This window comes from Prorops nasuta, unplaced genomic scaffold (genome assembly GCF_024137725.1).
Source record: "Prorops nasuta isolate Cenicafe-Biocafe unplaced genomic scaffold, Cenicafe_Pnas_1.2 PNAS00006, whole genome shotgun sequence".
NCBI classification, from domain to species: domain Eukaryota; kingdom Metazoa; phylum Arthropoda; class Insecta; order Hymenoptera; family Bethylidae; genus Prorops; species Prorops nasuta.
Window position 1 is genome coordinate 1501287 of NW_027116803.1, and position 26206 is coordinate 1527492.

The 26206-nt window shown below is 40.6% G+C and overlaps 1 protein-coding gene across 1 annotated transcript in view; it reads left to right on the plus strand.

Moving 5' to 3' along the window:
* The window catches only part of LOC136774538 (uncharacterized), a 55496-nt gene that overhangs the window by 6068 nt on the left and 23222 nt on the right, over window positions 1-26206 (plus strand). Inside the window, exons 3-13 of the mRNA XM_066728910.1 lie at window positions 7980-8131; window positions 8217-8293; window positions 8372-8437; window positions 14393-14479; window positions 15186-20807; window positions 23839-23886; window positions 25076-25266; window positions 25356-25539; window positions 25638-25736; window positions 25879-26018; window positions 26100-26172. Coding sequence (XP_066585007.1) covers window positions 7980-8131; window positions 8217-8293; window positions 8372-8437; window positions 14393-14479; window positions 15186-20807; window positions 23839-23886; window positions 25076-25266; window positions 25356-25539; window positions 25638-25736; window positions 25879-26018; window positions 26100-26172 — 6739 coding nt within the window. The remainder of the gene's footprint in view (window positions 1-7979; window positions 8132-8216; window positions 8294-8371; window positions 8438-14392; window positions 14480-15185; window positions 20808-23838; window positions 23887-25075; window positions 25267-25355; window positions 25540-25637; window positions 25737-25878; window positions 26019-26099; window positions 26173-26206) is intronic.

Sequence of the window (26206 nt, forward strand, 5' to 3'; positions counted from 1 at the left end):
TCATTAAAATCGAATGCAGTATATCAAATAATAATTAATACTGATTTTTTTTAATAAAAAGGTAGAATGATTTTTTTCCAACTCATGGCTATTACAAATTGAGAACTAGTAATATCGGAAACGTAATGTTGTAGAACACCTGACGTTATCTATGACCATATAACGCTACGAGATTGATAAGAACAAGGCCAAAAACAATATACGATAGCAAACGTTACTATAATATAAGTTTTTACTAATAAAAAGCGAGAGAGTGAGCGTGAGATTATTCGTATCTCTAAAATAACGTTTGTAGTATGTAAGATCATAAAATAGCGAACCAGCCAGCGAGCCAGGCCACACCTTTCAATCGATGCGGAGATGTAGCTATAACGAGGATGCAGTTACAGTTAGGGGAAATGATTTCTAAACGAAACTTCGAGACTAAACAAAGGCCAGCGTAATAATCTTAATAATAAATTATTATAAAATTTCACAAACACTGTAATCTCTCTATGCAATTAACTTTAATTACACAAAAAATACATTACACAGGCACGAGCCATTTAAAAGCTATCGAAGAATGGGTGTCTTAACAAGGTCTTGACCCAAAGTCCAAGATAGGCTCGTGCTGTTTAGCTGGAGAAAAAATTACACACAATCCGAACCGTTAGTTTGGGCAAAGAATGTTGAGTAAGGTCAAGAGTGGAGGTGCTCGACGCGAGTAACAAAAATGTTGAAAAAAAAAAACGTGTGCGAGAATCAGGGAGAAAGTTTGTGGGAGAAGTGTGGGTGAAATAGGTTAAGGGTGGGGGAGTCGAGTCTCGAGCGTTAGCAAATATTCAGGCATACTTTGCTACGAGTGGCTTCTCAGAAAGAATAAGACAAAAGCTGTCAATGAGGAAGGGGCAGACGTTCGTTAATAGCATTTTGATGATCCGTTTGGTGGATTGTGGCGTGCATGCTGAGGGAGATGGAGAGGAGAGGCGCGAGTATAGCGAAGAAAGAGAGGCAGCAGCAACAGCAGCAGCCTCTCTTCAGTTCATTGGTCATTCGGTAAGTCAGTGACTCATGCTCGACCCTGCATTCCCCTCGCTCAGAGTTCGCCCCTTTCAAACTCACGCTCACTTACGCCCGCATAACGTAAAACGTGTGTACACTCGTACGGCCGGATAAGCACGCTATACTTCCACCAACCTCCACTCTGTACTTAGCCTCTTAGACTCGCGGCTACTCAGCTACCTCCGTGCCTAAAATTCTTCAAGCCTTGCACCTAAGTCTATCCTCCTGCATCTCAAAGCCAAACCCTCTCACTTTCAAGCCCCTCTTTACTCGCAATATCATTTTTTCTGCCATTTTTGCTTAATTTAAGAGAAATTAACAAGCATGCCTGATGTATAGGTTTACTCGTTATGAAACATGACAGTTTTCGGCGAGACGAACAAAAATATTCATATTTCTCTTTCACGATTTTATTCGGGAAAATTTATTAACGCGTCTGTCCACTTGCTCGTGTAATTTATCATTCGGCGTATCGATATTATGACAAGTTTACGCGTACTCTGCATAATTCTTTTCCGCGAGTTTCCGGTTATGGTATTAATGAAACTGTAGTCTAAAGTTCATTTTCACTTTTAATTTGTACCTTCTTTTCTTCGAGCAAGGCTTCGATAAGATTTATTAACCTTCTACCTGACAAACTGGTTCACATTATGTTTCCTCATCTGATAAATGATGTAGATGCATGACAGATTTAATACCTGATATTATATCTCTGTTTGTAATTATAATATATTTTTTTAGTAACGAGTTAATTGATAAGCGTGAGGTAATAGGGAAATGGTAGTCATTTGAAATGTGATTTATGGCATAAAATTGTGGTTTGTGACGTAGGAGAAAAATTTATGAGGAAGGGCTCCAGGGCTCTCCCTAAATGGTACAAAGATCCCTTCTTTGTACGGCCCTGACGGTCCCATATGCCTTAGCTACACGGAACAAGCCGTTGCTGTCGTTCCTTGGGCCAGTGGCAGCGATTGCTTGCTGGAGTACGATCGTCGTGAAGCTATCTCACCGCGATATTTCCTTTCCCACCGATAAACCCGCCTCTCTCCTGAATTTTCTTCAACATTTTTCATCATTTTCCAAAAACCCTCACTTCCTTTGACAAAAGTCGTATCATGGGAATTCCTGAAAACCTTGATGAATCACGCAAGCTTATTTATAAGCCAGCTGCATTAAAAGTGAATCGTGTCTTATATCAGTGAGAAAAAAAATGTTTGCTTTAAAATAACAGTCGATAAAAAGAGTGTTTTAAAAATTTGCACAATTTTCACCACAATATTTATTCTACAAGAATTGTTGTATCGCAGCCTGTACGTTCTGCACTTTGCAACAAAGTTACACAGCGATTGATAAACATTTTACCTGGCACATTCTACGATCAGTTGCACGTGAATAGACTCAGAGAATTGCAATTGGTTCGTGAGATAGAGAAGTGTCAACGCGGAAGAACTTGGTTGTTTCTCGCTGGGTTGAAAAGCGTGGGAAAGTAGAGTTAAAAATGCAGTAACGAATTCTCTGATTCAAAATGAATATTTCACAGAAATCGGTCGAGTGGTGGTAGGCACAGGAGAAAAGTTTAAAAACCAAAATTGAGTATAACTTTAATGAAGCGATAGCAGTGAAGATTGAGTGAAAAAACGAACGAGCCATAAAGTGCTTAACAAGACGGAACGGGAGTAATTGCCAGGGAATTAAGAGCGTTTAAGAGATTCTTTATTTGTCCGAGGCATTTAATTGCTGAAAAACCAGATCTGTCAAGATGGTCCACATGAGTTACGCGCAATGGGCTTGCTTGCCCAGCACTTATCGCAACAAGGTTCGAAGATAACATTTATTATATTATAATTCCATAAATAACAACACAGAATCTGTCACCATTGTTCTACTACAAGAACACGTGACACGTATAAAGATCATTAATGGTCCCTGAAAAAGAATTTAATTAACGTAATAATAGGAAAACTAGCGTACTCTGTGTTTTCTTTGGAAATGCGAAAAAAAACGAAGGAGAATTTAGAGGTTTGTCAAGAGGTCGAGGGATAAAACGTAATAGGATGCGTGTAGACTGCGGAGGAATGATGAAAGGTGTGTGGAGCGTGCGGCTTTCTCCACATAGCCAGCTCCAATTACTCTGGATCATTGCATCTACCTTAACGGCTGTAATTAGAGCGGCGAGCGCCGGCAGGAAGATGCGGGTGTAAATGCGGTTATGCACGATGCACCGTCCAAGATAACGACGCATAAATGGTAGCAAGACGAAAATTAGACGAGGCCAAGATTCTCTCCTTGAAATTGAACGATAAACCTCTTGGCAAAAATCAAAATTCGCCTGTAAACCCTGTGCTAAATCCCTATTATCATTCTTATTATTATTATCACTCGATGTTAACGCATTGGTATCACGGTAATCATTGGCGAGTTGAGACAAAGATTCGTGGCGTTCGTTGAGCGAACTACAGGGAATTGGATACTATTTTCAGTATAATATATATACGTAGGTATAATTATAATTGAAATCGATCGTAAAACGCTGCGGAGATATACTTTCGATTTTGCAGCTGTCCACAGGATATCAGTTACGTAGTTTGTGAAAGCGTCTCTAATATACTGTATAGGTACATATAGGTAGTTTAGTAGTCGAGTATGAGCGTCATACGATATTTTCGTTACGCTTCTGCAAAGCATCAAATATACCAGAGGCGATAAGTCGAAACTGATCAACACGCTCGAAGAGAGCGAAACTCGAGAGTGGATAAATGAAAACCCTCGCCCTCCTGCATTCTCGTGCGAGATGAGAGATTAAACGTATACACCGTACTGCACGTGGCTCCCGTACAATTAGTTAATTGTCATTCAAGTCCGGCCACTAATTAATTTCGGATGATATACCAGCCGTTGGTTCTATTTTTACGCCTGCGGAGGGCCTCGCAGTCGAATTCTGCCCCACGTACGTATTATGGCTGATCGATATCGCAGCCTAAATTTATTTATTGCATTTATGTCACTTTGGATTACGTATATACGCTCGCGCCGTGTGATTTATTACAATTGATTATCTTAAATAGGAAAGTTTATTGATTTATGAACGATGAAGAGATGATAAAACTTAATGGCCCTTTGCTCGATATATTTAGTTTAACTGGAGAACCAATTTATTTAGCGATCTATCGACGATTCCTGCAAAGTAATCTTATCTCTCAAGATCTGCACGCACTAATGGGGTAGGCCACGTGTTCTTCCAGTGTCAGAATGGTAAATGTGTCGCGTTTCTACCGCGCCCATCTGCCGCACCCAAGACGTATCTCTATACTCTCTTCTACTGTATCATTTAAAAGAACTCTTCGTATTATATTTCCTAATTACGTATGCCACGGAGCTGACCATGAATTTCCATGAACTGTTTTCCTCCTCGAAAATTCCTTAGCACGCGCCATTTTACATTCAACATTCACGTGTACCTTTCACCCGCGTGATTACGAGTCGCGTAACGTAGCCCCACTAGCCACTTCTTCGAAATTATTCGTATAATTATGAATTTATTATGGCCACACTGTTATACCGTATTTTTATCTCCAATGACGCCATCGGCCAACAGAGTTACTTTTACGGGATACCATAATCTATTACGCTGACCATCTGGCAAACTAATGAAAAATCTCTCGCTTGGCCAAAACTAACGCGCGTACCAATTACGAAAGCTTTTACTTCATTATGACAATTTAGGTAGAAAATCCAATTAATTTAACGTCACATATACCAAAAATGTTACTTTGTCAGAGAAACGTGGAAATATATTATATTCCATTTTTAAATTTGGGATTGAATTAAAAAATTAGTTGTAATTATCTATGAGTATTGCATTTTACGTCATCGAATTAATCGATCGACCAGTGTTGATTTTGGTTGTACATATTTGTTTATTGTGAAAGAGGGGGGGGGGGGGGGAGACTAGAGAGAGGGAGAGCGTGTGAGATAAATTGAAAGACGGGGAAAGGAGAAGGAAAGGAGAGTTTGAGGGAGGGAGACAGAGGAGGAGAGAAGCCGACGAAGAGGAGAGAGAGAGAGAGAGAGAACAAGTAAGAGTGAAAGAGAGAGAATCGCGATTCTAATATTGTCCTAGGCACTGGTTACTGGCTCGCAGACACCGCAGTGAACCGAACATCTCGGCACTATCGCCACTAAGAAAATTCCTCTTGCAAATTTCCTTCCTGAATCTTAAGTCTGCATAAATATGTACGTGAAGCTCATCGTAAAAATGTTTTCCTAGTTATTTTCTCAAGGGAGAATCTCTTCTTCTCTTCTTTTTATGGTTAAACGTTCGAGTTCCGAGATCTTTGCGTGCTGCAAGAAGATGGCCAGCAACCACGGTGAGTTAACTCCGCTTCGTCAATTAGGAAAGAAAAGAATCTCTTGGTTTTTTTTTATTTAATAAGAAAATGTACATTTTTATACATTAAGACGTTTAAGCTGGAAGATGTTCACGTGCCGCGTGAAAACGTTCGGCGACTGTAGTGTATATAGAGAATTTCGTCGTGGCTGTCTCTTCGTGCATTTAAAATAGATTTTGGCAAGGTAATGTTACAGTGATATGAAATCTTTTATGTTCCTTGAAATTTTCATTGATGAGAATATATCTTGTGCTGAAGCTTCTCTCTCTCTCTCTCTCTCTCTATCTCTATCTTTTGATCTCTTTCTATTTTCTCTCTCTCTCCCTCTCATTAGACTTGTCCATTAGACGTAATCTTTCAGACGTCTCGCAACAACCATCAGTGTTTTATTTTTACACAATTCAGCAGCTTGAAAAAAATATTATTTTCAAGGTTGTCGAAAATCGATTTATCGCCCACAGATGATTTTTCTTTGAGCGCCTTGAGAAAAGTCGTGAATGCCGAGATGCCCTCTGTGTATTTTTAACCGAATTACCTCACGGCTCATCTTCCGATTTACGTTTAGTCCTAATGACTATTTGTCTAACGAATCCTCGATAAAGGTATAAACAAGTGCTTTTATTCAATTTTATTAATTTATGTTAAATAAAAAATTGAAATAATTTTCAAGCTACCTTAACGGTTCGTGATAAACCGTCTGGTTTCCATCTGAAATATTTTTCTGCGATAACTTGAGGGGCGTCAATGTATCGAGTGTCATGCAGGTTCGGATCGTAATGGAATAAAATAATAACAGCAGACAGTGTGCTCGGAGCATCGGTAAAAGGTGCATCAGTGTCAATACTCATGACACAGTAATAGTCAATAATTGAATCTTCATTCTCGAGCAAGTAGTAAACGGCAAGTAGGAGCGTTGCTCATTTTTAAGCAATTGACCCATTGGAAACTGATCACTGGGCAATGGTTGGTTTATTAGTACTTGTCAATGCATAGCGTATCATTATAAATCATTTAACAACTTTCAAGAATTATATATCATTTTCGCGAAATCTAAAAGCTGGTATAAATCATTTAATCAATTTTCTTGGATGTTCTATTGTTATCAGAATTTAATAATCAGGTACAGTGACAATAGTTTAAAAATTTGTACTACCATCACTGATATTTTTAAAGTATTGTAAAATGCTGGGAACAATAACAGCAAGCACGTTCGCACCATCTTCCGGGATGCATTTTTCCGTTCGCCACTTCGAACTGCTGAGTTTAATTGCTTTTCCCCTATAGACTTTCTAATTAAATCCTTCTGTCGCTATTGTATATGTACAGTAACTCACGTTCATCCTTTAAATTTTATTGCAGTAGACCTGCATAAATTTCCTTCATCCACAAACGAAACTACCCCTTTATTGATGATCCTCGTTTGTTTCTTTAATTAATTCTAAGCCTATTATGTACTTAATATTTTACGCTCCATTGAGTCGTCAAGCATCGAGAAATAAGCTCCCTTTCAGAGCTTCGTACAATTGAAATCATTTCATTCCGAGATTGCACAGTGATTTTTTTCGCAGAGAGTGCTGTGTTTTTTATAGGATTTTTGCAAATTGTTTGCAAGCTGTTGTTTACCAAGCTCGAGGAAAAATTATGGAAGGCTGACGTAGCGTGGAGTAAGGTCAGCCGAGCTTGTGGAAAGACTTGCGTATTGTGAGATGGTGAGAGGTGAGCGTTTTAAAAGAGGCGCCGCGGCGTCGCCGATGCAACGACGTGGATGCACCCTGCAGTGCAGTTTACCCAAAGGGACCCTCCACAGTCTTCCTTCTCCCTTAGCCAACGGCACTTTCTCCCAACTCGCCACTCTTCTCACCTACTCAATCTCAAACCACGCCATTTTTGTTCCACAAACCCGGAGCACTGCTTCCACCTTCTCTCTCGTCTCTACTAGACTTTCAACACGATTAAACAACCACATTCCGCCATTTTCATTTCACCATCTCTGCTCTTCCAATTTCAAATTTCTTTGTTAAACATTGCAAAATTTTCATTTTTGCAAATACAAATCTCAGCCAGATTTTCGTGCTTCCATTATGAATAGAAATTTTTGAAGATCCATACTTCTAAGTAGTCTTATTCTCTCTTTGTATCCTCATGTAACTGGATTTTCGAAGTCTTGTTTTAATTATTGCAATTAACAAATTTCAAGATTAATTTACCAACCTTAGTCCTTTCGCGATCGATGTGCAAAGATGTTACATAAGCCAAGGTGTACTGTTTACGTGTAGTTTGATAATCTTCGAGAATCCGCCATGTTGAAATTCTGTTCGCCAAGTCAACGAAGACGCGTGACCACGGTGAGAACGCTTATCATTATACCCTTTTGAAAATCTGGAACTGTACGCTTCATTAATTGGACGTTATTAGGAGTACTTATAGAAAGTGGTGGAATATAAATCATTGTTTATCCTCTCTTGAAATAATACACAATATACTTTTATCGTGGAAATAATAATAATACTAATAGTAGTAATCAATAACAATGATTTATGAATGTTACAGGTGAATCCAGGGAGTAAAGCTGCTCAACAGGGTGTACGAGAGGGAGATTTGATAAGTAGCATCAACGGTAGAAGTACCAGAGAATTAACCAACACCGAAGCTCATGCTTTGTTACGGAATGCCGGTGATAATTTAAAACTCGGACTCAATCAGTAAGCCAGTCATCTACTAAATTTTATTTTCCTTTACAACTGCAACGGATATAACGTTATAATTAACATTTTATACATTTTTCAGGGAAAACGCTAGCTCTCCAAAAAAACGAATTTACAAAAGCAGCTTGCAAGAAAACACATCTACTGAAATTTTAAAAAGTAAGAATTCGTTAAGTTGGACTATATAAAATCAAGCACACTCTTGAATTTTCTTGTAACAATATTTTATTCATGTAGAAACAACAACTACAACAACCACAAGCAAACGAATCGTATCACCGGAGCCAAAGAAAAATGGGATAGGTGAGTTTTAGTTTATAACGAGGAACCTTAATACGTTTCTGTTATTGTCAAATTGTTTAAGATTACTGGATAATACGATTTTATCCATTACTATAGTATTATTCTGCAGTATCATGTTGTATTTCTTGGTTGAACTCTCATTTGAATCCTACGATACCTATAAGCCGGATTTGTCAGACCTGGAATGTTGTTGGGATTAAAGTGGGGGGGGGGGGGGGGAGTCGTGCATAATTGAAAAGGTTTATTCCGATTACGATTAATCCCTCAGTATCACATGATGATTGTCGATGACTCGAGAGGTGGAGGGATGTGTCAAAAGTTACATGCAGTAATTTGGTAATTTCAAGCGTGGGCTGTTCGACTCAAAGGTATATAATAATAATATATGGACCCAATTAGCCTGGGCGCTCCCATCGTCATGGGCTTATTGAAATCCTTTGTCGACACTCCACGGAACATGCAATTTCTACTTTAAAGCCTCATAAAATAGATTTCATAGAATAATTTCGCAAAAGCATTAGGAACAATTGCTTGGAAAAGAAAGTATCAGTGTAATACACAATCCACTCTGATATTTCGCATATAGTAGAAGGTACTTTCAATCAATTTAAACCACCATATATAGCTACAAAGTCTTTCAGTAAATAATTAGAAAAAATTGAGACGAAAATAACGAATGTGCGTGGAGTAAAAATGAAATTAACCAAAAATTTTTGCAAGGAAAAAAGTGGTTCTCCGCTGGCAAAGTGCTTTAGCAGCAAATTTTCAATAAATACGTTATAGTCGGTCCTCTTCTGTCTCTCTCGTGCAAATTGGGTTCGGTGTTACGGCAGGATGAGCACGCAGACAGCGTGTCTGTACCGTTGCATTTGAATCGGAGTGTGTGAAGGCTCACGGATGACACACCTGCTTTTGTACACACCGAGAAATCTTACCTTCGCGCTTGTAGTGGTGCGTATACCCACCTGTCTTACTGTTACACCTACGTGTTTACACGAGACTGCCGCACCCTCCACTTAAAAGACGCCCTACGACAAGAAGCCGACCCTCTTCTTCTTCCTTCTCGAACTTTGAGCTGCCAGTACTTGCCTACACTCTGTCGAGCGTACTCCAGAATTCCTTCACACCGCTAATCAGTTATCCCAATCTATCCAAAAACGCTGGTCCATCAGTGCTGAAAGTTCATCGACTCTTCCCAAAATTCATCCGTCCTTCGAGGGAAACACATTGGTGAACGACGTTCGTGCTGCAATTTTTTAACGATCCACCTCGAGTACACGGTGCAACGTATGCATTTGCTAAACGAGATTGTTCGAGTTCTAATCGAAATTAATTATATTCCACCTGCTCAGAGCGTGTATACACTGTATACGGAATAAGATTAACGAATGGTATTACGTAAAAATGAGCCTGACGTCACGATCTGGATAAAATCGAAAGAATCGTATTTACCCGTGGCGAATTTGCTCGATTAATTAACCATCTATTGATAGCAATATCAATGATACACACAATGAATTGTATGGACATAAATAACGCATTTAACCAACAATGTCCGCTTCATTCAAATCTACAATACCTGGCTCGCTAAATGAATTCGTGCGAGTTACGTAATACCATAAATGGAGAAAAAAATATGATCAAGGATTTTGCGTGGATTGTAAAGGAAATATCAAATGAAGAGTAAATAGTCCTTTCATCTTTCATATTTTTTACAGAAGATTGATTATCATGGACTGTGAAAACGAGTGTTGAATGTATAAAAGATGAAAGGGCCATTTTCGATAGAGGAGGATCACGAGTGGGGGTTTTAATGAAAACAGGGGTGTGAAATTACAGAAGGAATGAAGTTTGGGGGGTATTAGGTTTCGCGTGATCGAGCAACACGAAATGAAGCTTCTGCCATGTTCGCAATGCTGGGCTGCGATGGAGGAGGCGGGTCCATCGCGGAATTTTTATTCCAGCGAAACGTCAAATCCCCTGATCATGACGAAACGTCCAGCGGATGGTATATTTCGCGAGAAGCCGAAGCAGAAATTGAAATACGCCGCAACAGCTCGTTTACCGAGGATTCTGCGAAAGCTGAGTGCTCCTTGGGGATCCAGAGGAAAATCCAGGTCTAAATTGAGGGTGGAAAGACGAAAGATGAAAGACGAGGGACGCAGGAAGACGAAGAAGAGGGATGGGAGGGAGGGCAAGAGGAGAATAAAGTTCGTTGAGGAATCGTTGAAATCAGCGAGGTACGAAGGGGATCCCGAAGAATTGGACGGTAAAAGGGTAACCGAGGAAACCTGGAGGAACAGCGAACAGCTCGAGCGTGAATACCAGGAACACCTGGAGGCTCTTAAGTTTCTCATCGATCCTCCTCCCTCCTTCAGAAATACAGAAACTAGGCAAAATTTCGAGAACAAGCTCAATACCTTGGACTTCTTGCGTATGAACACTGTGGCGTTGTCGAAAGGACCGGAAGACCATTATAAAATTAATAACAAAAACGATTCTCTTATCGATAATCGTGACACGAGTGACGGTGATGATGCTCGTTTCTATAACGATGAAATTTTGCTGAAAAGGACTTCCAGTCCTAAAGGTTCGAAGGAAATTACTGGAAGATCTTCGAGGATCGAGGGATCGGTGATGATCATGCTAGATCCCGAGTCGATTTTAAAGAACAAATACGAATCTGTTGGGAAATTATCATCGAGGAGAAAGGAGAATAAAACGGTGAGATTTCGAGATGAGGAGTGTCCTGTCGAATCGACGAATAATAATCTCGTGTTGGAAAGCGAGTCTGGAGAAGTAAATTCAATTACGGATCGTACGCAGGATGAAAATGGAAAAGGGACTTTTCGACGACTACAACCAATGGACCAATTGAGAGAGAAGATTGAAACTGCCGTACCGGATGCACCGGACGAGCCGAATGTTATTAAGGCGATTGGTGTCTGTGAAGAGACCGGTCATTGCGATATCGACCAAGAAAATGGTAAATAATTAGGAAAGTAATCATTTCTATTGATCCCCCCCCCCCCCCCCATGAGCTCTATATCGACTTGCACACAATTTATTATTCTATATTATGGAAAATAACGAGCATGACTTTTTCACCTTTTTACAATTCGTACGATTGATTTTATTGATAGCTTTATTATCCGCTATACTATAAACTCTTATAGATTTCTATCGGTCGATACCTCCATGTAATAATATCCCGGATATGATTCGAAAGACCAACTTACGAACGGAAATTGTTTCATTAGTAAAGCTATTCTTGTATAACCCAATTTATACGAACAAATGCGAAATTTGTTTATTAAAAAAAAGGATCAGATTTGTTTGAAAATGTCTGAATGCTAAAATATTTCAATATCAAATTTACACTGAATTTTGTTGGTTGGTGAGAAATGGAGAATTAATTGGCTCCTGCAAATTGGAAAAACCAGCAAAAATAATACTTTATCATAAAATAAAAAACCAAATCTCACTGTTATATGGATTGAGACATCATGGATCGCTCTCATTGATTAACAGTACTATTCTACGACCTAGTTTCCACGGTGCACGAACGATCGACGAACTATTGTTGGTAATTGTCAAACGTTAGCGTAAACATTAGCGTTTGTAGAACGAGTGTAATGATTCGTATCGGTCACGTACATATAAATTTTCAAACGATGGGATGGTGTAGTTTGATTTCGCAAACAAATATATATTAAATTATGTCTAACAATAATTTGTATGATTTATCGGACAAACGCGCGACAACTATTCGATATTTATCGAGTTGGTGGAATAGTAAAATGGATTTGTAAGCTGTATGAAGAGCTCTTGTGGGCTAGAGAGGATGGGAAACAAGGGAAGGTTATATAGTGTGTATACATGGCTGTACGTTAATGTGACTCGTACGATGGGTGCGGTGTCATGGACTGAAGCGGCCAAGCCCTTATTTCCGCAAGCCCATCTTCCATCCTTCATCCTTTATCCTTCACGGCTCATCCGTCGTTCTTCATCCTTGCTGCTTTAATCTTTTCAAAGCATCCGTACACGTCGAATGGAAATTCTTCCAGCCTCACTGCCATTCTGATCGCATCACTAAGCAGGACTCTATCTATACAATTTTAATCGGATATTGCGTCATCTTATATGTATACATCATCCTATGTTAAATTTAATTCGCTTATCAACGGTAACGCTCCCAAAACGTCAATCAAAGTTGATGGGAAAAAATCACGAAAAACCTTCGTTCTATATATTCATTCAATTATATTACCCAAAATATCTTTATATGATCTTTACAATGCCTATTTACAATGTGTATGTGTATTTACTAAATGAAATTGTTTGAAACGAATTGGCGAGGTAAAACTGTTTTTTACCTAGAACTAGGTAACTAGAATATACGTAGAATCCAACACGTACCTCGCAATATTTTATAAGCTGTCCATAACATAACTTTCATTTCACCTTGTCGTTCTACAAAAATCGATGTATGCTACAATGCGTAAATCGATATGCTGCCTGGAAGCAGGTACTTTCTACGAAAGCCTAGGAACTATAATACGTCTCGAGTTGGAGAATCGTACAAAGTTTAATATAAAAAATATGCGGTAAGTAGGTCATTGTTGTAACGGAGCTCTCCGGGGGAAAATATATTCACTCGGATAATTTCTGTAATATTATAAGAAAAATATTGGATGAAAATTGAAAGTCAATATATGGGTATTGAAAGTGCGAAGAGGACGAGGGAGTTTTTGCGTCTAAAATGGTGCATTACCATGAGGGAGCTATCGCTGAAAGGCTCATGGTTCGTAAGAAAAGTATATACCTATATAGTATAGAGGGAGAAGAAAAAGAAGAAGGGGAGGGGGAGGGGGAATTACAGAGTTTACCTGGGCAGTAGGTGGAGGATACGGAGCAAAGAGCGTGTCGAAAGTCAAACATCGAGAGAGGGCAATTTGAAGCCTTCCGGACTGGATTGGTCGCAGACACGCGTCACGTGCGATTGTCGTGACGTAATGAAAAGCGTGGAAAATGGGGATGGGTGTGCTCACGACAGTGACTCTGTTCCGGTATTGTTTACTCGGAAGGAAGTCTGACTCGGAAGTGGCATTATGCATGAATCCCGGTCAAGTGGGGGAGCAAACCTACATGTATATTCTCACACTCAAACATACACCGTGCTTGCAACACTTTGCTGTAACAGATATCTTAACGCAAATTTACGCGAAAATTCCTTTGGAAAATATTTGCAGCCCTCGCTCGGAATGTAGCTGACGGCAAACAGCGAGACCCTCGTAATTGCAGAGCTTGATGAGTTTATCGTACAGAGGCTCGCAATGAAAATAGCACGGTAATTAAATATAGTCTACCAAGGGGGAGGTTTATTAAGTTTCGTGAAAGGGAAACGCCGATCGGGGTACGCGCAGTTAGAGAGGGCTAAAAAGTATAAAGGTATTAGAGCCTGCAGGTATGCAGGTGTGATGCTGGGGGCACGTGTGTCGTATTACGTGTATTACAGGATGTGCAGTGTAGTGTTGGTAGGATTCGAATCATGGGAGGGGATCGAACGTGTTTCATGGGTGGCCGGGCTGCTCGCAGTCAGTGCATAATCTGGATTCATAGACCCTGCAAGTCCGGCAGACCAGTCGATTTATCGATTTTCGATCCGATATCTAAGTAGCTAAACTCGATCGACTTCACGCGATTATTCCATTACTCATCCCACTGATCGAAACATTAATCTATTCCCTCGCAAACTCAATACTCTCGCGTCACGTTAATTTTATCCAATAATTAAAGTCTTCGGGCTGCTTTATTCGGAGCGATACAGACCAACGTACAGAAATAAAAAAGAAGTATGCGTTTAATGAAGCAGTATTGATGAACTTATTTAAACATTGTTTTTTGGAGAAAGAGCTCAAGTTTACAACGCGTTGTTATTTCAATTATTTACAGATGTTGCTAAAAGTGAGCAGAGCTACGTCAGTCAAAATGGTGGCCCGAAGAATTCAGTGACCAGTCAACGGACAGAGAAAAAAAACGGTAAGAATTGACCATTTTTGTGTTTCTTTTTTTTCTATACTCTTCCATTGGTGAAAAACAAAAGGAGGTGTGGAATATGTGCCAATAGAGGTGTCACGCTTTTTGCATGCCCACTCGATTCGTGAAAATTTCCTTTTTCCTTGTCACGCAATTTTAAAAAATCGTTTATCGAAACTCGTAAAGTCACAGCTATAAATTAGTCAAACTCTTTCTGTCGCTTCAACGACTGACGAAGATTAATATTCCTCTGTCTCTTCTTTGTATTAACCATCGTTCGACTTTAATCAATGAAACTATAGTGGATCGATCGGAAAATTTAATGTTTGCTTTAGCAATAAAGGACTGAGTAAAACAAAACTGTGATTAATCACGATAGAATCGCGATAGGTTCGTTGGGATTGTCACACGACAATGTGATTGAGTTCTATTTCAGTTCCTCCTTCGAAAAATTCATCGGCTCTGATCCTTCGAGGCTATTTAAACCAATAAAAAAAAAAGTAAAAGAGACCGAGTAACGAAAATAAGGTGGTTCGAAATAAGCTTCAGGTGTTAATAAATAAAAAAGACACGCAATTCTCGGTATCGGACGAATACCAGTTACACCGGAAGAGGAATATATTTACAAGGACCGATTTATAGTTTTCTTTGTTTTCTCGAGCCTCTTTGAACGATTTCCCAGATATCGGTGGGATTTTTCTGGCTTCAGCCGAGTCCTGTTGCTCGTTGGGTTACGCGACCGACGTCGAAGAAATCAGGATGCCGCGAAATCGTAAGAGAAGAAATCGCAAAAAGAAGCTTCAGATACCCCCAGCTCCGGATGGTATCGGCGAAGAAATCGTGAAGAGTCAGGACGTCGAGTATGCTACGAAAACTCCCAACGACTCCGTTTTGGAGAATTCCGACGAGAAAATTGTCCAAGTCGTTACCGATCGTGAAGATTCAAAACTTGCTACGCTGCAAAACGAAGGTTTGGAGGATGTTCTAAACGGTTTGGAAAGTCCTTGCGAAAGTGGGAGCTGTGAGATAGGGAATTGGGATTTAATTAAAAATGAAGGTACGAAAATTACTAATACCGATATAAACAACTGTGAAAAGGAGAATGGTGAGTTGATGGAAAATCAGGACTCTAAAATTAGTAATACCGAAATAAACAACTGTGAGGAAGGGAATGGTGATTTAATAAAAAATACTAATGACGATACAAATAAAATTGAGGAGGAAGATACAAGGGTTATAAATGAAACTAATAATAATGAAAGCTCGCATGAAAATTCAGTCTGGAGCAAAATACAGGAGATTTCAAAATGTATTATAAATGAAGCAAATAATAATTGGAAAGAAGATCAGGGAACTGGTAGCGTTTCAAAGGAAAATGCAGAAATAGTGAACAAATCTAGTCAATCTACTCGCACCAATGAAGCAAATCAGTCGTTAAATTCTTCGGATAACAATGTAAAACCATCTATAGCCAATTTAGAGTCGTTCAAAGAGAATGGGGGAGAATTAAAAATTACCACGGAGCAATCTGACCATGTCAAACCTAAGGAAGTAAAGAGAATAAGAAAGAAGCAGACGATACACAAAAAAGGATACGTAAAACCAGACGTGAAGATCGTCGAAGTGGTGACGCTCGATAGCTGTCCATTGGAGGCAAAACTCGATCACATTTTGGGTGTGGGAATCGTTGAAACGAGCTCGAAGAAGAAGACGAAGAAAGAAAAGGAAATAGAAGATTCGAGGGTAACAATTTCAGAGCCATTGGAGTCAATGGAGCCACTTTCGCAGAGCGTGAATAGCAAGGTCGAATTACTTGGCAAGGCATTGGCAGAGTTGGCAAATGATAGCGACCGGTTAGAGATCCATGAGGTAAGCGACAGTGACATCGAAATTGACAACGTTAGGCCTACGTCTATAGTTATCGAAACGGAATCAGACATTGAAAGAGATCCAATAGATCAGTACACCGAGTGCGATCAATCGGATCGAGTCTATCGCGAAATCTCGAGCTTCGACAGTTCAGAATCAACAGTCTCAGAGGCACTTTCTCAAACCTCAGAAAGCGAGGAATCGAAGGGTGAAATAGAAGCGAGAGAATCCACTTGTTTAACGAACGTGCAAAATGGTGAGGTTGGAGAGCCTTCGATGTCCAAGGAAGTTGAGAGTAAATTAAGAACGTTCATCGAAGGATTGCAATTACCTAGTGCCACTGAAGAAGCAAAGGGAGACGCAGAAGAGGAGGAGGAGAGCAAAATGGTGGATGCCAGAGCAAGCGTTAAGCAACGTAAGGCCAATAAGCGTGCTATTTTGGAATCTTATTATGCACATTCCCAAGCTGCCAACAGGTTCCTCGATATCATTCAGGAGGAAGGAGAAAAATTGTCCGAGGGTAACGAGCGCCACATTCGAGACTTCATCAACGAAGAGATTGGCAAGTACAGAAGAAAAGAACGAGAAAACGATCCCGGGACCTCGAGCCTGGGGAATGCGGATGAAAAAATAAATGAATCTTTAGGAAACACTTGGGAAGTCACGAATGCGAAGCAGGACGAGATAGTTTCGACGGAAAAGAAACAAACAGTCTTGATGGGGGAATATTCTCGGCAAAATAATTCAAATTCCTCGATATCCGACCTAAACGCGGATCGTCGGTCTATTTTTGAGAAGGACGTTGCGAGGGATAAAGGGAAGCATCCACCGATACCTCCGAGGAGGTCATCGAGTGTTGATAACGAGATGGATCCGCCAAGACCACCCACTCCACCAGAAATAGACTATCCATCGAGTACACCGGTAAACTCTCGTCCTAAATTGGCACCCGCTCCTCCAGTTCGCAAGAGACTTGCGCAGAAGAGGAGCAAAAGTCGAAGCCCACCCGAAAGGCCACCACCACCGAAGCTCTCATTAGCTAAGAGCCTGCAATACGTTTATGAGCCTATTTGCAATACTTCAGCATTATCCCTGAGAAAGTTGAATCCATTTCTCATATCGAGTTTCTTCGGTCCACGCTTTTACGGGAATCATGATGTGCCCTGGCCTGGGGACGTTGCTTCTGTATTGCCAAGGCTGGGTGGTCTCGAGAAGGCACTGTTCCCGAGTACAATTGACCGGGGTGTGCCTCGTTTCGGTATGAAAGGGCTGTTCCTGGAGTATCCCAGGGAATTGGATAGTGCTGAGAGTGACAGCTTTATCAAGTTGCGCAACGCACGGGACAGCGCCGGGCTTGGCAATGAAGCGAGTTCTGAAATAGCGCGTGACCACAGTGAGGAAGAGACGTTGAAAAAATTCGCACTGCTCGCCAGTCCCGAGACATCCTTCGCCAACAGATCGCTGGAGCTTTCGAGCAACTCGAATAAGAAAAACCCCACGAGAGATTCCATTGCCGAGGAAGGAGCCGAGGAGAATTGCGGGGAGAGATCTTCTTCTGCGGAGGCTCTTAAGGTAAAGATAGAAACCGCTGGTAGTTCTGATGGAAATTATTACGGGAGCGAAGAGTCGGACGTGGAGCGTTTAGAGGAGAAAAGGGACGGCGAGGCGATTTTTGACTTGAAAACTCAGAGTCCTGATTTTCAAGGTCAGGACTCGTCGAGTAGTACCACTTCTTTGAGTACGGTGAAGCAGAATCCATTCGGGTCATCGATAGGTGACATTAGCCTGATCGAGCATGATTCGTCGAGTACACTAGACACGGATGGTACCAACGATGTCGATACGTGCAAATTGAGGAATAAGCTGCAGCTGTTAAAAATCGAGACTCCTGTAGCGAAAACCAACGAGAGTGTCGAGTCCCCTCAGCCAATCCCGTATTCACCCGTGGAGGATTATTTGTACTACGTACCATTGGACAGTACCGAAACAACAAAATCTTCCAAAAGAATTCACAATGAGAACGCGAATTCTCCCAGATCATTGAAAGACCTTTGCATCGAGAAAATTCTTTCCATGCCCTTTGGCTTGCGAATTATCAACGAAATAACTCTCTCAAAGTTTAACATATTCAAATATCTGCAAAGCATCGAAGGTTCTGCGAAAGTCGAGAAAGACCGACCTTATGGTGTAGAAATACACGAGGAAGCAGCGAGGAAGCATTTGATCGAGAGTTCGGATATTGTTTCGCAGGAGGAGTCAAAAATAAACAACGATAGATCAATAGAGAGAGAAGATCGAGATTCGAGGGAAGAGATGAATAGACCGAAATCATGGGTGGGCGTACCTACGTCAGAGGATCCCAAACTGCTTTTATGCCTATCACCTTCGCAACAAGAATCCAACGTGAAGACGAGCGCCGATAAATTGCTGGACCTTCACGAGAAATTTCTCAATAGACACAGTTATCACGGGGACGCTCATCCCCAGAAGGTCTCCGTGCCAAAATACCACATAGACCTGCAACCGATAAAAACTGACAGAGAGAAACACGAGGACCCGGAGAAATCGCAAAAGACCAAAGTGGACAAGTCTTACATATCGAACGAGAATTGTCGCAACAGACTGTTGGAAATAATAAAAGAAAACACAGAATCGACTTACGATAAACGAGACGAGGTTTATAATGGCTTCATCAGTGAGATTTCTGATAAGCCTTATCACTCCGATTCCGAGTTTGCTGCTAAGAGGCCAGAAGTCTCTGGTCAGGATCGTCTTAAGGTCACCAGACTCTGCGATTGGCTGAATCTGGCAAGACGCGATCCACTTAATCTCAGGCGCTACGATGATTTATTAATAGATCAACAGAGAAACGGTGTAGATAAGGCGTGCTCCAGTTGGCGGAATAACGTCGTGCGGAATGATGGACCAGTGACACCGGGACGTATGGCGAGCCAACGAAATGGTCTGCTGCCGAGGAAGACGTTGGAGGACGCGAGGGCCAAGATGGATTTGGGAAGGGAGAGGTTAAAGGTCAACAGATACGGTAAGGTGTTCGAGGACTTGGAGGTGGAGAAGGAAAAGAGTGGCAGCAAGTACAAAAGATACGAGAGAGCACTGGAGGATGCTGAGGTTGAGCCAAAGAATCTTGGCTCGAGGAAAACTGGCGAGGGACACTTCGTCAACAGTGCGCTGATCGCTTCCGAAGCAGGTGGTTCGCCGATCAGAGTTTCTCCGGTCTACAGCAAGAGTCCGATTTCGTTGAACAGCGCGATAATCGACAAGTACGCGGTACCAGAGGTTGGAAAGCCGACACCAGTGCGAAGGAGTATCGATTTTCGACATAATGTGAATCCAGCATTGATCGACGACAAGCCTCGAGTTCCTCCGAAGACAAAACGCGTGATTACCGTCGACAAATCCTGCATAGACACCACCAGCATCTTCGATCAGGCTCCACCGAGAAACCACCTGGCATCCAAAAGATCCAACGACCTAGAGAATCTCAAGCTTGAAACTGCGACCCAGATCTTGCAGAATCTCAAAAAGCTGCAGGCAGACATGTCTCATCAACGATCCGACCAGCGAACCAGATACTCTCTGCCCCATGAATATTTTGAGAAACAAATGAAGCTCATCGAGCTCCTGGAGGATCAACTGAAAAATGTTTTGCTGGACGAGGAGGAGGAGAACCAGATTTGCGAGGAGTTTCACAGGAAACTCCACGAAGTGACGGTGGAAAATAGCAAACTTAGGGACGTTGATAACGAGGATGATTCGTTCTTCAATCAGGAATTCGATAGGTTGGCGAAGGAAGTGGAGCAGTCCCTGAATGGTGAAACGAACAACGACACTCGTCGCTGGTCGGAGAGGTCGAAACTCTTTGAAGATTTTACTTCGAACGACCAGATAAAATCGGCAGACGAAAATGGAGACTACGAGGAAGAAATCATTGAAAGGCTGGAATTCACCGAGGAACGTCAAATTGTAACAAAATTAGAGATTCAAGACGTGGTTCCTTCGGTTCCGGAGTCTGAACAGCTCGAGGAATTCGGTGAGATTCGTGGCAAAAGGGAGATACCAGTTTCGTCGCCGGTACCAATGAATGGTGAGATTTTTAGGCAGCAGATGTACGACGAATACGTGAATAAGGTGTTGGAAAGGGAGGAGAGGAAACAGAACAAAGTGATCAAGATAAGTTCGCACACGGATATCGATAAGAGCGAGGATCAGAGCATGAGTGCCATCGAGAAGGAGTTTATCGACAAGGCGAAGAACAGATTGAGTAAATTTGGTATCAGTCTGGACGATAACGTCGAGACCTTGAGGATCGAGGAGGCGGAGAAGAATGAGGAAAAGGAGGAGGAAAGGATGGCTAAATGTCTGATCGATGGCAAAGAAATAGAGGATGCGAGGAAACTGCCGAAGCATCTTCAGGAGTTCCTCGAGATCTCGATGGACGAGGGTGAGTTACCTCGAGGAGATTTTTCGTGTTTGGATTGCTGGCATAACATCCGAGTGCTCGCGAGTGTTTCGACTGACCTTGGACTTGAACTGTGCTGTACTTTAGCCTGCCGTGAGACAATCTGAACGTCGCTCTTCTAACGCCTAATATAGATTTTTCACTAACGAGCTCATAGGAATAGCCTCCCTCTAAAAATGCCAATTTTTTTTTAAACAATCGTGCTGTGTCGCCACTAATCATCCTCGATTAATATCTTAACCCCCCCCCCCCCCCCCTCCTCGTTCTGCATTTTAGCGAAGAGATTCGATTAATTAAATTTGTTAAAAGCAAATTATACAGGTCAATTATGATTCTTCCAAATTGATCCAATTAAAGAACGATTATTTGTATTAATCTTGCGTCGTACCAAACGGTATATATAGTATTGAGATTTGATATACGGTGACGTAACGGAGCAGCAGCGGTGCTTTAATTTTTATTCGGCGAGACGCGAGACAGTCGCAATATTAACTCGATTGTGCACAACTTCGCGGCAAACTCGCCTCTCTACGGCTGATTCATGCAAGCGCGGAGGCCTAAATTTAGGCTCCACCGAAAAATAGGTCAGCGCGTTTACACATCTCAGTTTCTTCTTCTTTTCCGACGTTTCCGTCTTTCCCAGTTGCGACATTTTCACCGGTCTTCCCAAACTGACCGACTTCCCCCGTTCCACAAGCCCAGTCACCAACCACCGTAACAGTTTCGATCTGAAAGTTAAAAATTAATCAATTCTACTATGAATTATACAACGGTAGCTGTGATTATATCGAGATGAATCGATTAGCGATACTATTCCAGAATTTTCATCACCCTTGCCCGATACTCTCTGTAATTCAACGTTCATTACGATTCTTTAACTTCACTTGATTAATGTAATACACTAAATTTTCACACCAATTACGAATTTTAACACTTGTCGTTTAACCATAAAATTCACGTTTAAGAATAACTTGTAAATTAAATGTTCTTTTTATTAATTAATCGAGTCTGCTTGATTAGGCTAGGGCTTGTCTTTGGGCTGCTTGCAATTTACGTTGTTTTTCTTTCATTAATTTTTTTTTTGGAAACTTGGGCATGCTTGTCATGGTTGAAGGACGCGGTTATGCTATTGCTGCAAGGAGAAAAGCCGATGAGACTGATCTGCTGCACGAGATTATCAAAGCTTTGAGTATCAGCAAAGGATTTCTGCTTGGCAAAGGTGCGTCCGTAATTTCGCTCGACTGGCAATAGTACGACTGTAGGCTAATTTCGTTAGAAAGCCGGATGTCGCATCCAAATCCCTAAATATAAACTGTCTCCCCCATAGATCTCTCTTATCATCGCATTTGATTCTTAAAAAAATTAAATTATCGAAAGTTTGGTACCTATACTCTATTAGATTGCAATGGATGTAAACAGTTCCACGCTATATATGCTACCAGGCAAAAATATATTTTTAGAGAGGAAATAATTCGTAAACATTGTGCGATTGGCTCAGTGTTTAAATATAAGTTTTGAAAGAGTTGTGCATGTGTGTAGAAATCTATGACAAATATCGAGGGTGATAATGAATCAGGAATAAAAAGGAGAGAAGACTATTGATGAAGAAATTAGTGGCTAAAAAAATAAATAAAGTTGGGGATGTACACATTGACTTCCTGGAGTTGCGCGTTGGGTCCTGCGTCGGGTTCGACGTCACTTGAACGGCACTGAAACGTCGCGACGCCTCAGTTCTGGTCCAACTCTCGCCTGGTCATCATCCGCGCGTAAAGCTCTGTGCGAAAACTTTCAGTGATTAATAACACAGCGAATAATAGGGCCTCTTATAAAAATGGTCGAGAAAAGTGAGTGATATGGAGTGTCTCGGCGACAGTGTCCTTTTAGTCGATAAGTGGATAAACTATTGTCCAACATGCTCTGTCCAGTCAGGCATTCATGTCTCCATATTAATTTAATTACACTCGTCTATTTAAATTAATTTAACGAGTCACCTGCGATCCATCAAATTCTCCTTAATTTCATTAGAAACAGAGAAGTTATCTTTGTTCTCGTCAATATTTTATCATATTCTTATAGATTTGGTAATTATAAATGTCTCCAGCGACGAAAGTCTTAAAATGTTTCCACCATGGCTACGAAGGCTTGGATAAATAATGTTTTGACAAAGGCTGTAGTAAGATCGATGAGTCACAGGGTGTTTTGCTGTCCACGCACGTGAACTTATGTTTAGTTAGGTTACACCATTTCGCTTTCCATTACATAAGGGTGTCACGTTACCATTTCACCAACTGCAAGAGGTGCTACGTAGGAGAATTCGTGTTATAAAATTGGCGCTATTTTCGCATCCCTTTCACTGATCAGTACTTTGCAGAGTCAAAGTCTCGCTCGAATGCTCCTTTTAAACCTCGCAAGAGTACAGACTAGTTATTCATTGCGAATGAATACTGACAGCAATATGGTTTCTTCAAAGCGTAAATGGATCGTACAAAGTTTCCCCGTATCATTAATCTGGAAAGTTTTTTAATCCTATCCTCCGAGAAATTAACATTTGAATTGCGAAAAGTTTAGATAATTCCTCGTACAGCCATAATTGTGTAATTAATCTGGGAAATAAAATTATACTGGTTATCATAAATGAGTAATTGAATATTGAACATCTTGTGGAAGAAAAACCGCGTATTTGACGAGTATATATATATATATATATACACGATGCTGAGAAAGCAGCTCGTAAATGTGACTGAAAAACATTTCTACGGACATCTTAAGATAGTTCAAGGGCCTCGTTAGCTGTGATTTTTTATTAATGAAGCGTCGCTTTGGTTTCTTTCAGACTTTCTTAGCTCGTGAATAGCTCTGAGAACGTCGCTTTCAGAAATTCTTACCGGACGAGAGAGCTCAAATGTTTATCCACTTTTTGCATGGTTTACGAGTGAAGATAATGCTTGCCGATAAATCCCTGTCACTCCCCCATTCTTTCACATTATCACGTATTTATATTTCGTGATTGCAGAGAGCGTCATGTTCGCCCCAACATTTAAAGCCTCGTCTGCGAAACCAGGTAAAATTCTGTGCAACTAACAGACATTTGTATTGTCCAGAGTGAAAGCGTGTTGCAACTAAACGAGATGTATGAAATGCTTTGGTTAACATATTCTAAATTTATAATGCAGTTTTGCTAGATATGTTTGGCGAATTTCTCGATAAAACTCGATGCAATGAAAATTCTGTACTATAATAGCAAATTAGAGGCGTAAAGTGTGTTACGATATAAATCGCTGTGAAAACGGACTCTAGAAGATTTTCTCCCGGTTTGTTTTCACACTGTTGGTAGCCAATTGCAATTATGTGTACACTAATGTAGAGAGAGAGAGAGACGCCCACGCATTTCTAATTTTACTACCGTCTCGCGAGCTACATTCGATTTCCTCGACTCGTTGGACCCACGTGCAGTTAACTTCGCAAATTAGCTAAGAACCCGTGACTAATCCCACCGATACACACATCTTTTGATTAAGCATGCAAACTGCTCCGTTTCTTCCTGACACTCACTGTCATCACCGTTACACTAATGAATATATATATATATATATATAATTCTTTAATCCGTATCATCTCAAACAAATGAAACTCAGTCGACGATTAAGAATAAGGGAAAATCTTGCAAAATTATTTCAATAGGACCATGTTAATTTGTATGAATTTTTTATTGAAATAATTGTTATATAAATATTGTAATATCGTTACAGCACACGTGAGTTTGCAAAAATATTATTTAATAATAATTGCATATTATGTAAGAGAAGCGTGTGGGCCAAGTTTAGTTGGACTGTTGTCGTACGTCCTAACAAATTTTTGGCGTCTGCTCTTCGATCTGCTTCAGTGCAAAGACCCGTGGTTACTTTCTTGCGCATGGCTTACGAATATATACGTTTCCCGGTTAAAAAAATAAACCGACGCTAAGAATGCGAAAAGAGCTGATAAATTCACTGGTAACGTGCTAAGAATAAGCGGGACAAAATGTCTTGAATTACCCGAGTGATTTATTCGGACAAATGTAGCCGAAAATATATTTGCTCTAATGATTAAATTATTTTTAATGAAAACTATCACGATTATACACTACACTATAAATAAATATTTAATCAATTGGATTTTGTCGTGAATGCTCGCCCGTCGATACAAATAGCGGGCTTATTGGAGTTTTCGAAGGAAATGGAGGTAATTTAGTTGAACCCATTTGTCATTAGGTGTTTGGTCACCCGGAAGTGAGCCACCCCCTCCGCCGAAGCAGCCGAGTCCAGAGCGTAACAAATCAGAAAAGGATGTCATTCCACCAGTTTGGACCCCTGGCAACAGTCCTTTGCCCGAAAGGAAAGAATTCCGCCCAGTTCAATTTGAAAGTCCTATTCTGAGCCGGAAGAAGATACAATCGGAACAGGTAACAGGAACATATGTGAATACAATTAATTTCAGGCACGAACCAATAAAATCTTTAAATAGAAAACGTAAAATTTGAAACATTTATAGAGTGGACAAGCACCACCACCTTGGGCAGGCGAGGACAAGAATCAAGATTCGCAAAGTCAAGATTCCTCAGGGCGAATCGTTAATTCTCATTCAGTACCGTCTCAAGGACTGAGCTCTTTTAGTTCTGCACCTCGATTGCCAAGGGCACAAAATCCAACAATCACATTACTGCAAAAAGCAAGAGGTTAATATTGTTCCTTCTCGCGTAAAACTCATTATTTTTACTCGAATCAATGGGAAAAGTCAAGAAATTTAATTAATTTGATGGAATGTTTAATACAGAGGGTCAGTTGCCAAAGGGAGCTGCGTACCTGCAAGAAAATGAAACTGTATCACGCTTGAAGAACGAAGATAAGCCCCTGATTAGTCCCGGAGAGATAAGTGAGTATAATTACGCATTTTTACAAAATATCTGCCTGGATTAATGTCTATTTACATAATAATAAACTCGTATGCGTGCGGTAAAACTAAACTTGCGCGAGTATTTTTACGATAACTTAAATGCGAAATCGAATTCGATCAGTCTACACCTTGAAGAAAGAGTACGAAAGTGAACCGGAATCGGAGAACGAGCCACCAAAGAAAATGGCTGATTTAGCTCCTCGAAAATTCGAGGGTATTGGCCCCATGACCAGAGAGGGTGTTCCTCTTGTTTTAAGATCGGTAAGTTTTCCCAATGATTATAAAGAAATGAAAATTTGCACTAAAATTCAGAATTAGAAGCTACTATTTTTAACGTCGTAGGAAGTGAAAGAAAACAATCAAGCAAAATGGTACAAAAAAATGTACGATTCATTGCATCGTACTGATAAGGATGGTACGTATAATATATCTCAAGTGTGATGCTAATA